This window comes from Lates calcarifer, linkage group LG4 (genome assembly GCF_001640805.2).
Source record: "Lates calcarifer isolate ASB-BC8 linkage group LG4, TLL_Latcal_v3, whole genome shotgun sequence".
Classification (NCBI taxonomy): Eukaryota; Metazoa; Chordata; class Actinopteri; family Centropomidae; genus Lates; species Lates calcarifer.
The window spans coordinates 73,005-86,621 of NC_066836.1; the positions used below are offsets into that span (position 1 = coordinate 73,005).

The 13,617-nt window shown below is 43.4% G+C and overlaps 1 protein-coding gene across 1 annotated transcript in view; it reads left to right on the plus strand.

Moving 5' to 3' along the window:
* The first annotated feature begins 3,358 nt into the window (after positions 1–3,358).
* Positions 3,359–13,617, plus strand: part of LOC108895310 (coiled-coil domain-containing protein 85A) — a 38,067-nt gene continuing 27,808 nt past the window's right edge. The window contains exons 1-2 of the mRNA XM_018694049.2: positions 3,359–5,261; positions 6,519–7,560. Coding sequence (XP_018549565.1) covers positions 5,028–5,261; positions 6,519–7,560 — 1,276 coding nt within the window. The 5' untranslated portion in view covers positions 3,359–5,027. The remainder of the gene's footprint in view (positions 5,262–6,518; positions 7,561–13,617) is intronic.

Sequence of the window (13,617 nt, forward strand, 5' to 3'; positions counted from 1 at the left end):
TTGGGTTACTCAATGTAATCCCCGGTTCGTTGATAACAGAGTGAGGTGTTTCACCATCACATCCCTCCTTGCATAGACACGGAAAGAAACCGGCCTGGAATGATTTGAGAGGAGCTGGTTGACTGCATTGTTATACAGGGGGCGTGCCCCAGGCACAGTTCGACCTGTCTGTCACTGACAGATGTGGTGTCATTGGAGCTTCCATAGTTGGTCACGCCAAAGCGATTCCCATAATGAAACACTCACTCTGTTATCAAAGAACCGGGGATTACGTTAAGTAACCCAAAGTTTTTCTAGCACAAAGTATGTGGGAGCAGTTAGATGCCAAAAAAAGGACAGAAGAATGATAAGTTTATTGAATAAAGATTTGTAGAACTATAGTATATAATAAAATAATGTATTATGTAGTCAAAGTAGGCCATTCATCAGGATTTGCTTAAGCTTTTAAGGACTCATTTTTCCACCATGACACAGACTTTGAATGAGACAATCACAGATGCTGTGCCTTCTATATTTTAATATACTGAATGTGTTTTGATGATCCTTCTTCAAATTATGTTTCTGAATGCTCATTGGATAGCTATTCTCAAGTAATGTTTATGTTCTATTTAAGATACTCAAAGAAGCATCAGCTCTGATCAAAACTGTCGTGGACAAACAGGTGATCAGGGAATTCAACAAGCTGACCAGCTGGATTGTATCCACTTTAAAGCAACCTGAAGAGCATGTGCCTACAGTCTGTTGAGGAAAGACACACTGGTGCTGAAAGAAATGGTAAGTCACACAGCCCTAATGATATTTAGCTGAGTTTCACTCCACCTTTAAAGATGTAATCTTTATGTTCATTAAGGTAGATAAATTAAAACCTCAATCATCCATTTGAGTAGAGTGTAAACAGGGCACGATATTTATCCTTTCTTCTTTGTATTAAGTTTTGTCTTTTTGTTCTGTTTACTTTTAAGACACTATTGTAGATTCTTGGCATGAAGTAAAGTCTCATATTTCATCATTGCAGCATTCCTAGATTTATTTTGTTCTCTGCAGGTCACATGGTGAAGCCACAGCCACACTCCTCCTGCCTTCTCAAAGAGAATTGGAGAATGTGTACATTTCAATACCTTACTTACTTAATACTTTACCTGTCTGTAATTGAAGTGTAAATAAATGTCTATACATATATGTCTTTTCAACCTACCCATAGTACTTTAATTTAAAATGCTCAAAGAACCATTTCCTCTGAAAATTTCCTAAAGAACCATTTAAAAGAGGTTCTTCACTGAACCAGTTGGATCCACAAAAAACTTTGTTCTAAGTTCTTTGGAGTACCATTTATGGTGCCTCAAAGAACCATTTTTGATGGTTCTTTGAGGCACTTCTGGGGGTTCTTTAAAGAACCGTTTGCAGAGATGGTTCTTTAAAAACTTCTAAACTTGCTAAAAGGTTCTTTCTGGAACCAAAAATGTTTCTTCAGAGTGATGCAGAAGAACCATTTTTAGTTACCGTTACCACCTTTATTTTTCTGTGTGCAGGAGGACTTTTAGCTTTAAGACAGTACTAGCTGACTGACTTTTACCTTTGGTGCTTATCTGCAGATATTTTATGTGAGGACACCTCTGCAGCAGATATTTTATTGTTTTACTAAGTGTAGGAAGGTTAATGGCTATTTGTTATCATGGGACAGTGTGGGTGTGTCTGTCCAATAGTTGTTGACATATTTTACTCAGAACCAAAAATATCAACCACATGGCATGAGAGGAAAAGTGAGGAAAATCACCAGTTTGTAAAGTACACTCACTGAGCACTTTATTAGGAACACTGTACGAATACTGGGTAGTTCTTCTCTTTGCTCTCAAATAGCCTCAATTCTTTGCAGTATACATTCAAAAAAAAATTGGAAACTTTCCTCTGAGATTCTGTTCCATGTTGACATGACTGCATCACATAATTTCTGCAGAGGTGTCAACTGTAAGCAGGGGCTGGAGACCGGGGCCGAGGGGAACTTAGAACCACATCATGACACCGTTTTTACAGTACTCCTGTGTTTCTATTTTAGTGAAAAAGCTTGAATGAAGAGGTATATTTATCCAGAGTTGCAGGGAGGTGGAAAGGGTGAATAATGGCCCTATAATGCAACTGTAACTCCAGGGGTTTGGGTTCACAGTCAGACTCTGGTTTGTGTTTAGGTTGAGGCACCAAACCACTGGCTAAAGTAAGAAACACATTGTGGTTTTGGTTAAGTGTTCACATTATGTCTGGTATCTGAAGTCACAGCAGACTTTTTCTGTATCAAACCAAAACCATGATCTTTTCCTAATCTTGATCAAGAGCTATGAGTGTCTGAACTGAAGTTATTATAACACTGATTGATGAATGACTCTGAGTTCTGACACTAAATTGGCAGAAATTAAAGACTTTAGAACAGAGCTTAGGCTCAGATCAGTGAAGGCCAGGGTCTGAATGCAGCAGCCAGGGACCATCACAGTACCCACGGAGCTCCAGTTGAAAACACAAATATGAAGAAAATTATTTCAAGTGTATTCATATATATACCACATATTACAATAATAGGTCATTATGCAGGGTTTTATAGTTGTGAAATGACTAAATTAGAGTGACTTTTAGCTGCTAAATTGATGGCATCATGCACTGAGCAGCTTTAACTGTCTGCCTTTCTCACACATCTGCACTTTGTGCTATATTGCAAAAAGTATGATTTAAAATTCATTTTAAATTATAGTTAATGAAGTGTTGCAGCTCTTTGCCCCTTGTGTGATAATATGGTAATACTGTGACGCAGTGCTTTAGTGCAGAGGCATGTACTACAAATCATGTTCAACATACTCAGGATATCTTTTCATTATCTGGCTTCACTAAACCTACCACTGTCTGTCCTGGAGAACCTGGTGAAGCTGGTTATCAACTGACTCAGGGAACTCTGGGTTTTCTTCAGGCTGTGGGTGCATTCATGTCAAAGAGGCAGAGTTGTTCATTAGAAGTAACATCGTCATCAACAGAACCATGAAACACTGACACCTGCAGGTTAATTTGGTTATAGCAACATGGTGACGATATAATCACGTGACTAGAACACTCGTTCCAATGAATAAAGGAAGATTGCAGATTTTTAGGAGACTGTGGTGGGAGGGTCTGGGGCCCTTGGTGTGGGTGTATGTGTACATTTTACAGCCAGATGTATCTATTTGGTGCACTTTGAGACCACTGAATGTAATATAATTCTCAAACTTGCTGTATATGAACATAACAGGTTGATAACATACACAAGAATTTATGAAGGCATATATCAGAATGAAATTGAATCTTGAAAAAAACACAATGACACAAAGTCATTCATTTATTTATTCATTCAGAGCATATGAAATTTAACATGTGAACAATCATTCTTCCAAACTTTCAAACAAAACAATGAACAAAGAACATTGACATGCTATTGACAGACTTTGCATCCTGCATTTTTGCATTAGATTTTTCTTGGTTTGGTGAAAAACTGTTCTAGTGCTCTCCGGAAATTGAATGCATCTGGGCTTGGCCCATTGATGGAGACCCTCGGGAAGGCAGCACTGTCACGGTCAGCAGGTCTGCTTCAAGGAGACACTTCACAAACTTTATTTTGTAAGGGCAAACTAGATGTTGATTTTGTGAACAGTGACATGCTCGATAAACACTTAGGACCAAAAACTCACTCTCATTTATATTGATTATTAAATAACGTAACCTAATAAATCTCTCGGTTGGTCTCTAGTCCGGTACAGCCACCGGTCTCTGTCGGTGTGTAGGCTACATCATCTCGAAGTAGAACAACTGTAACAACTGTAAAAGACCTGTATTAACATAGCGAAAATTAGCATCACGGCGAGCGGACAGTTAGCCTTAGTTTATGTTAGAAGTTGACTGGCGCAGTGAGATCGGGCAGCAACACATACTGCTCCGTTAACTTAATACTCTCTATACCGGGCGCCCCAAAAACATAAACACTCAGTTGTCTAAGCTTACCGTACTTCAAGCCATCTTCAAATGCCGTGCTCAGATACGGTGTCTCGCTGGATCGCGCCAGATGCAGCCGCTCGCTCGCTCACTGGGGCGCGACAGAGAGACCGAGTACAACGGGGAGACTGACAGAGATGAAAGATGGTGAAACACTGTTTACATTTAATTAAATTATATATTGGTCAAATGAGACTGTGGCGGGCCGCCATAGTCTCGTTTGGGCCCGACACAGTCTCAGTAATTAAAGGGAAACGCTGACTTGTAATGGAGTATATTGATTACACTGCGGTGTTGACACATTTTAATGATCTAAATACTTCCACCACCAATAGTATTTTTAATGAGTTCACATTCCCCCAAAAAATAATAATTAAAAAAGGAAACACAACATTTATTATTCCTAGCATTAACCCCCCTCCCGCCATTATAAACTAAACTAAAAAAATGAAGGAAATATCACCATGAGCAAGAACTGTGTAGTAACGTTGCCGCTGCAGCAGATGGCGCTACAAGACAAAGAGGCGGCAGCAGAGGGTATATGCAGGAACCACAACAGAGAGTGATCACATGAACGCACCTTATCGTGCTGGCTAAGTGGATGTGCACCTGCAGTCTCTCCTTGCAGTCCTCCTTCTGCTCCTCCTCTTCCTCCTGTCCTCCTTCCTGTCGGTCGGACAGCGTTAGTGCGCAAAGCGACCGGCATGCAGCTGGAGATAAATCCCCCCCGCTCAGCCGGCCGAGGGCTCAGCCGGAGAGCATGGCAGCAACTACACTGATGCTCAAGCAGCGAGGATATAGCAGCAGAGACCGGGTGGGTGTCGGAGCTGCAGCCTGGGCGTGGGAGAGAGGTAGAGCCACGATGAAAGCGGTGTAATTCCTCAGATATAGGAATGGGGGGCGGGGGAACCTGAGTATCCTCTGGATCAGATTTTGTATTTGTGGGTTTTATTTGGTGTCTTGATCTGTGAAATTTATCAAACACTGTACTTCGTGCCTACCAACCTCCACCGGAGCTGAGAAGGATGGAGAAAGGCGCACAACAGCAGCCGCAGCTGTCCAAACACGCAGAGAGTACGGCGAAGGACATCTCCAAAATCCACGACGAGGAGCTGCTCCAGTGGGACAAAGAGGAGCTGGTGCGGCGGCTCAGGAGGACAGAGGCGGAGAAGAGGGGCGTCATCGTAGAGCACGGCAATCTGATGCGGGAGGTGAACCGGAGACTCCAGCAGCATCTGAACGAGATACGGAGTTTGAAGGTGAGATGGGTGGGGGACCTGGAGAGCCAGGTCCTGTCTGGTCCCCTGGGGTTTTATACCGAGATTAATGACCATGGTGAGGTAGAGCTGTGCACGAGACATGATAATTCAAATAATCAGGAATGAAAAACCCGCTGCACGTGGGATACACAGAATTCAGGAAGAGTATACAGCTGTACATTGCACTCACTAATCATTTTATTAGGAACACCCGTCCACCTGCTTATTCATTCAGTTATCCAATCAGCCAATCCTGTGGTAGCAGCGCAGCGTATAGTCTTGCAGATATCAGGAGCTTCAATTAATGTTCACACCAAACATCAGAGTGGGGAGAAAATGTGATCTCAGTGACATTGACTGTGACTGTGAATTGAGTATTTCTGAAACTGCTGATCTCCTGGGATTTTCACACATGACAGTCTCTAAATTTTTACCCAGAATGGAGCCAAAAACAAAACCCATCTAGTGTGAAGCAGTTCTGTGGAGGGAAACACTATGTTAATGAGAGAGGTCAGAGAATGGAGCTGACAGAAAGGCTACAGTTACTCAAATAACCACTCTTTACAACTGTGCTGAGCAAAAACAAATATTACAGAGTGGACAACACCTTCAACCTTGAGATGGATGGACTACAACAGCTTCAGACCACGTTAGGTTCCACTCCTGTCAGAAAAGAAGAGAAATCTGAAGCTAAAGTGGATGCAGGCTCACCAAAACTGGCCAGTTGAAGACTGGAAACACGTAGCCTGGTCTGATGTATATGGATTATTGCTAAGGCAGCAGATGGACAGATGAACAGCAGCAGAACCTTTGGCATGTTGTACAGAGGTTGATGTTGTACAGCTTGCTGAATCCATGGCATGAAAAACTGAGGCTGTTGTGAGAGCAAAGGGAGGAATGATAGAGCGTTAATATGGTGCTCCTAATAAAATGCTCAATGAGTGAGTGTGGTAACTTTACATAGAGCTGAAATAATTGTAGAGGAATGATTAGGTTATTGACAGAAAATGAAATTCCAACTATTTTTGCCGTTAATATTTTCATTTTTTAAACAAACATGCAGAGAATGTTCCAGCTTCTCCAGTGTGAGGATTTTACCCAAAATGTATTTTATATCATCATAAAACAGAATATCTTTGGTTGTGGAATGTTTTAAATCTCCCTCACTCACCAAATGATCAATTCCAACAGGCATGTGCATGTTATCCCCCACTGAATTGCTCTTGGTGTGTGTGTCTGTATGTGTGTGTAAACCAGGATATAAACCAGAAACTGCAAGAGGACAACCAGGAGCTGCGGGACCTGTGTTGCTTCCTAGATGATGACAGGCAGAAGGAGAAGCGGGTGTTGCGGGAGTGGCAGCGTCTGGGCCGCTACAGCGCTGGCTTGATGAGGAAGGAGGTGGCTATTTACCTGCAGAAGCTGAGTGAGCTGGAGCAGCAGCAGATGGAGGTCATCAGGGAGAACCTGGAGCTCAAGGACGTGTGCCTCATGTTGGAGGAGGAGAGGGCTGTGGCTGGGGTGGGGGGCAGTAGTACAGGTGGGCAGGTTGGCTCCAGCTACAGGAGTTCCATAGACAGTCAGAGCAGCTTGTCTCAGCTGGGTGGAGGCGTCCCAGTACCTGGCCTTTTGCGAGATGTTGGTGATGGGAGCAGCACCTCTAGCGCAGGAAGCACAAATAGCTCTGATAACCCCCACCACAAACCCCCTCCCCTGGGCTCTAGCACAGACCCTGGATCTGGATCGAGCTGTGTTTCCTTGGAGCAACCACTGAAACCAGGAGATGTGTGTGAATCAACAGGCAGAGGGCACAGCTCCACCTCAGAGTACCACACCTTCCCCCAGTCCTGCAGGCCCCGTGAAGGGTCCCTCACTAACCTTGACCCTCATAGGCTTCGGGGACATAGCCCAGAGAAACACAGCAAGTCTCCCACCAGGCTACCATACAACTCCCACCTCAAACCCTGCAGCTCTGACCTACTAGCCCAGAAACAGCTATTACTGTCAGGACAGGCACCAGGCTCAAGCAAGGGGACAGCCAATTCCACCCCAGAGCTGAGTCAGAGACACCGGCAGGTTAAGACAGTGGGGTTGAGCCGCGGGAATCCCGGGGCAGCATTTGGGACACCTGAGCACCTGCAAAAAGTGCGGGTGATTTTGGGGAGTCCAGAGTCTATACGGCACCACTATCACTGTCAGCACAGCAAGGGGAGGTGTAACAGTGGTTCCCCCAGCAGGGATGGGCATCAGAGGCCAGCAGAGGAGGAGGTAGCTCCCCACCACCAGATTCTGTACAACGGTAGGTACAGGGTAACTTTAATGCTGTATTTCAACTGATGACTCATTCATGACCTATAAAACATATGATTACATTTACATAAAGTTACAGTACAACAGTGGTTTAAAACATCTGGCAAGACTGACTCAGTGCCATCTGAGGCACTCACACTTTAATATAGACAGAGATGTCTGTATGTGTCCAAGCAAAGACTGTTTATATTAAAAGAAAATGGTGATAAGTCTGATCTATTTTGAACCTGCTGGCACAACAGCTTATATATAGGAGCAAGAAGTTTCTTTAAAAAATTAAAGCAGCTATAACTGATATTTTAAACTAAAGTGTATCAAATATACTGTGTTGATACTGTGAAAAGTGTATACTCATAGTGATCCACACAGAATGTTCACCTGAATCTACAGCTGTGCTCTCACCACTGTCATAGTATCTTCTTTTGACTGCAGCAGGCAAGTGTTTTGATTAAGTGGCCAAAGAAACGACTCTAAATTACTGTGCACTGTAAATACTGGATGTAGAAATTCATAACTGTTTACTACCTGTCAACTTAAATGGTTATGATACATCAGTGTTGTTCACAATTTTCCACTGCCCCCAAGCAGCCAAAAAAAATTCAGGTTTGAATTTTACATATATTGTCTCAAATGCATGTCTCTGAGTCAACATACTGTAGAAAGAAGTCCCTATGATGAGCATTTGCAGTCAACATGAGCCATAAACAAAAGGTAATCCAGGTAGGTAGCACACTGTTGTCTTGAATGTCCTTAGCAGACAGTTTTTTTGCCACTACTTCCCTAGCTTCTAATGTGCTAAATCACCAGAGACTTGCAGTTCTGTCCAAGTCTAGAACTGAGACCTGAACCCAGCCCACAACCACACTTTTCAGATTCAACCCACCTGAACTCCTGTGGTCCTGCTTAATTTGAGAGCTGAACCCCACTGAGGCGACATTTTTGCTTATTTCTGCTTCAGAAGCAAAGTTTTATACTTGCTTTGAAGAGGCTTTCTCACAAATAGAAAATAACTGAAACCAACACAAAATATGGCATGAGAGGACTCAGCAGCACAAAACATATGCTCAGTTGTCAATTTATTAGGAACACCTAGCTAAAACTACTGTAGTCAAAAACAACCGTCCTGCATTAAATCATGCCTTCATGAAAGTTCTAATGTTAAGTTTTTTTTTGGAGATGTGTTGATCCAACATTTTTGAAGGTTGTTTGTGGTACCTCTTGACAAATGTACATCCAATATTTACTCTCTTTGAGTCGTGTTCTTGGTCTCTGCTGTGGTTACCACCTGCACCTGAGAAAAATATCTGGCTCTTCAGTGGCTATATGCTTAATTTGTTCACCATCTAGTCAACTGCGTTGGCCACGCACTGTCTCTTGTGGGCAAAACCCATAAATACAGGTGCACGTAGCTGCTGTCTTAAAGCTACTTAAGTCTAGTAAGCTAGCTAACCTCATATCCACAGACAGGCTGTCCCAAAGTCTGGGGGCTTTGATAGCAAAGGCACAATCAGCCTTGGTTAACAACCTAGACTTAGGTACAACCAGAAGGGGCCATGTCAGTGGACCATGGGTTACAATCTGGCACATAAGAGATTAGGAGCTCCGTGAAATAGCTTGGTGACAGGGAATGAAGAGCTTTGAAAGTTAACAGTGAGATCTGAGCTAAAACCACAGTAATAAGTCCAGCAGCTGTGTTCTGCGCCAACTGCAGACGATCTAGTGAGCTTTGGCTGAGACATGAGTAAAGGCTCTTGCAGTAATCTGAATGTGAAGAGACAAGGCATTACAGACTCTGTTGCGATCTTGATTGCATAAAAACATCTTTGAAATGTTTCTAAGGTACATAAAGTGAGGCTGTAACCCTTGTTGTTTTAGCATCAAAATAAAGTTCAGAATCAAAACACCCAGGGATTTTGCAATTCAAATCTCATTAGCTGACAGAGAGCCAGCTAACTGGAACTGTACAGGCCGAACAAGATAATTTGTTTATTTTTGATTAATTGAAGGAAGTTCTGAGACATCCAACAGTGTATGTGGACATGACCTAGGGGGAGCAAATAGACTGAAAATAATAAAGGGGCAAGTATAGACCTTTGTGGAATACCACAACTGAGATGGGAAGGTGGGGCATTTCAAAGAACAGTGGAGAGGCTTAAGTCTGAGAGGTATGCAGCAGTTGGAGGGAGGAAGTGGTCTTTAAAAAAAGTGGTTTAAAAATCTGAAAAAGGGCTGGAAGCACATCTACATTTATTTACTCATTGAGAAATTCTGTATCTATGAATATACTCTGCCCACCACCACTGCTTGTGCTGGACTGATGAAAGAGCAGTAAGCATCAACATGGCTAGTGTTAGAGGAAACATCTGAGAGATTGTGTGTGTGTGTGTGTGTGTGTGTGTGTGTGTGTGTGTGTGTGTGTGTGTGTGTGTGTGTGTGATGAGTAGGTACCTAGTTTGGCTAGCCAGCAAGTGGCTCAGGAAGTAGCTATGCAGCTAGCTACAATAGCTAGTACAGGTGGCTAATTTTTCAGTTAAACTCAGAAACAGGTGTTTGTGTAGAAAGCTTAAGGAACCTTACCCTGCTTGTGCAGATAAACTTTGTTTTGGCTGAATTTGTTTCCTGATCTCTGCAACAGAGGGGGCGAGTATGAAGTTATCACGAAGTTAACATGAAGTTAGCATGACTTTGCTTGGACACAGAATTTCTCTTTAACATATTACAACCAAACAGATTCTCCTTTGTACATCTGAAACTTTGACCTTTTGACAGGAAAAAAGTTACATTATGGAACCACTTTATTATCTCAGTTGCCATAAGATTCATTGCAACCAGCAGAGACTCCAGAAGTTACTGTGTCTGGCAATCCACCTGTCAAACGGGTCACTTTTACGTGTCAAAATTATTGGCACATCTGAATTTCAAGTACATAGTACAGTAAGCTACAGCTAGCAGCTGGTTAGCTTAGGCCTGGAAATAGTCTTTGCTGCAAGTGTGGCTCTGTCTGGCTTCCAGCACCTTTGAAGCTTATGAATACATCTGTGCGCATGCATCAACTCGTGTGCAGCCTGTTGCGGCCGCTCCTGTCTAACTTTAAAATTTTTTCAATTTTTGTTCAATTTTTCTATCTTTAAACATTTTTACGTTAAGCTATTTTATTTAAAAACTCAATTTGAATATGCTTGTTATGAGAGTTACTTTCCGTTACCGCAGCGCAACAACTCCACGCCGCTCAGATTGTTTACTCCAGGGCTCAGTTGATTGACCCAAGGCCGGTCAGCCTAGCGGCCAGACCAGCAGAGGTGCCAGTAGAAGTCTGGAGAAAAACACACACAGGATGCAGAGGGGGTAAGAAACAGAGGAGGGACAGGGTGAGACAACGGGGGATTACAGAAAAGAGGAGATTTAAGCCGTGTCTCCCCTCTCTCATCATGGGGAATGTGAGGTGCCTGGCTAACAAAATGGATGAGCTGACAGCGCTAGCCCGTAGTCAGAAGGAGTATTAGGAATGTAGCCTGATGTGCTTCACTGAGACATAGCCAGACCAGAATATTCCTGATGACGTTTCCATCGAGGGCTTTCACACAGTACGGGCCCTCAGAGACTGCACCAAGAGTGGTAAGCATAAAGGAGGGGGGCTTCCCGTTCTAGTGAACAACTGATGGTGCAACCCCACTCACATCACCATCAAGGGGAGTTTTTGTGGCCCGGACATTGAACTCTGTGCTGTTGGACTGCAACCATATTATCTGCCCAGGGAGTTCTTATAGGTCATCATTGTAGCAGTTTATATTCCCCCCTCTGCCAACCCGACGTCATCAAGTGACACCATTCACTCCGCCATAGCCCAGTTACAGACTCAACACCAGAGTACATTCATTGCTATCTCGGATGAATTCCACCACATAACTATGGACACTGCACTGCCCACATTCCCCTAGTATTCCTCTCACCAGAGAGGAGAGAACTATTGACCTGCTGTATGCAAACGTTAAGGATATATACAGCTCTCCTCCCCTCCCCCCACTTGGAAGATGAGATCACAACCTGATTCACCTCTGCCCCTGCTATGTGCCCTTCATGAAGAAGCAGCCTGTGACCACAAGGACCATAAGGAGATGGTCAGAAGAGGCTCATGAGACACTGCAGGGCTGCTTTGAGGTGACAGACTGGCAGACACTCTGTGAGCTGCATGGAAAGGACATTGATGGGCTCACAGAGTGCATCACGGACTACATCAACTTCTGTGTTGACACCAAATTTCCCAACAGAGACTGTCCTTTGTTACCCAAATAACAAGCCATGGGTAACTAAGGACATCAAAGCCAGCCTGAATAACAAAAAGAGGGCTTTCAGAGCTGGCAACAGGGAGGAGGTGCAAACAATCCAGAGGGAGCTGAAAAGGAACATCAAGGAGGCCAAAGAGAAGTACAGGAGGAAGCTGGAGTGGACAACATGAGAGATGTCTGGAGTGTTATGAGGACCATCATTGGTTTCAGACCAACCAGCAGTAGAGGAGTTGAAGGCAGTGTGGAGACTGGGAGAACAAGCTGAACCTTTTTTTTTTTTTTTTTTTTTTTTTAGCAGATTTGATACTGTGATCCCAGCTCACCCCCCCACACTCTTCTGCTGCCGGTCTGCAATCAGTGTCTACTCCTCTCTCTGTCCCTCCCCCTTCTCACAGCCCTTCATCGTCCTGTGCTGACCCCCCTCACACCACCTCCCTGGGCCCTCATGCTGACTGCACTCTCCAACACAACACCTCTACCCCTCCCCCACCTGTCCCCTCCTGATCATGCCAGGAGACAGCTGAAGAGACTCCAGCAGGCAAATCTGCAGGCTGGATGGTGTGATCCCCAGGGTTCTAAAAGTCTGTGCTCACCAGCTATGAGGAGTGCTTCATCGTGTCTTCAGCCTGAGCCTGAGTCTTCAGAGGGTGCCCATGCAGTGGAAGATGTCATGCCTTGTTGCTGTGCCGAAGATGCCGCGTCCCAGTGGCTCCAAGGACCTGCCACCTTCAGAAGTGTTCTGATGACTCTGCAGTAGTTGGATGTATCAGCAAGGGTGAGGAGACTGAGTACAGGGCTGTGGTGGACAACTTTGTCACTAAGTGTGAGCAGAACCATCTGCAACTCAACGTACCAAAGACTTAGGAACTAGTGGTGGACATGAGGAGAACTAGGGTTCCAGTGAACCCTGTTTCCATCTGTGGGGTCAACATAGATATTGTGGAGGAGTACAAGTACCTAGGGGTGTACTTGGACAATAAACTGGACTGGACCAAAAACACTGACACTCTCTACAGGAAGGGCCAAAGCTGTCTCTATTTCCTGAGACGGCTGAGGTTCTTCAACATCTGCTGGACTATGCTGAGGATATTTTATGAGTCTGTGGTGGCCATGCCATCCAATTGATTGATCCCTGGACACTTTTCTTCACCCATGTGCAATAGCCAGTTAACTATGCTGTACAAATGTAAATAGCACATAAACACTAAATATGTACATACTGTTTTATTACTGGTGGGGTATATTTTTATATTTCCATATCTTTATAGTTTAGGATTGGGGGTTATATTATTACTATTATTATTATTATTTTGTTACTACTTTATTGTATCTGTTTTAATTGTATATGTGAATTGGAGCACTGCAACGCAACAATTTCCCAGGGATAAATAAAGTGTTTCTGATTCTGATTCTCATTCTGAATTAACACATCATACAGTGCTGGTCAAAGTTATTGGCATCCCTGAAATGTAAAATACATAATTTAGAATATCTCCAGAAATAAATGCAAATAAAACGATTTTGTATAACCTGAGTATTTTAATAAAATGCAAAAGTAACTGAAAACAGTCGGCCCCTTATTAGGCAGTAAAAGCATCATTCATTGGTTAATTCAGGTCATGTGGCCACTGAAGGTAGCACAGATGAGTCTTATCTGTTTTTATTTTATTTGATGAACTAATCTGAAATATATCTGAAGGATGCCAATAATTGTGTCAGGCATATATGTTACGTTTGTACTTTTTATTTCAAAATATGAA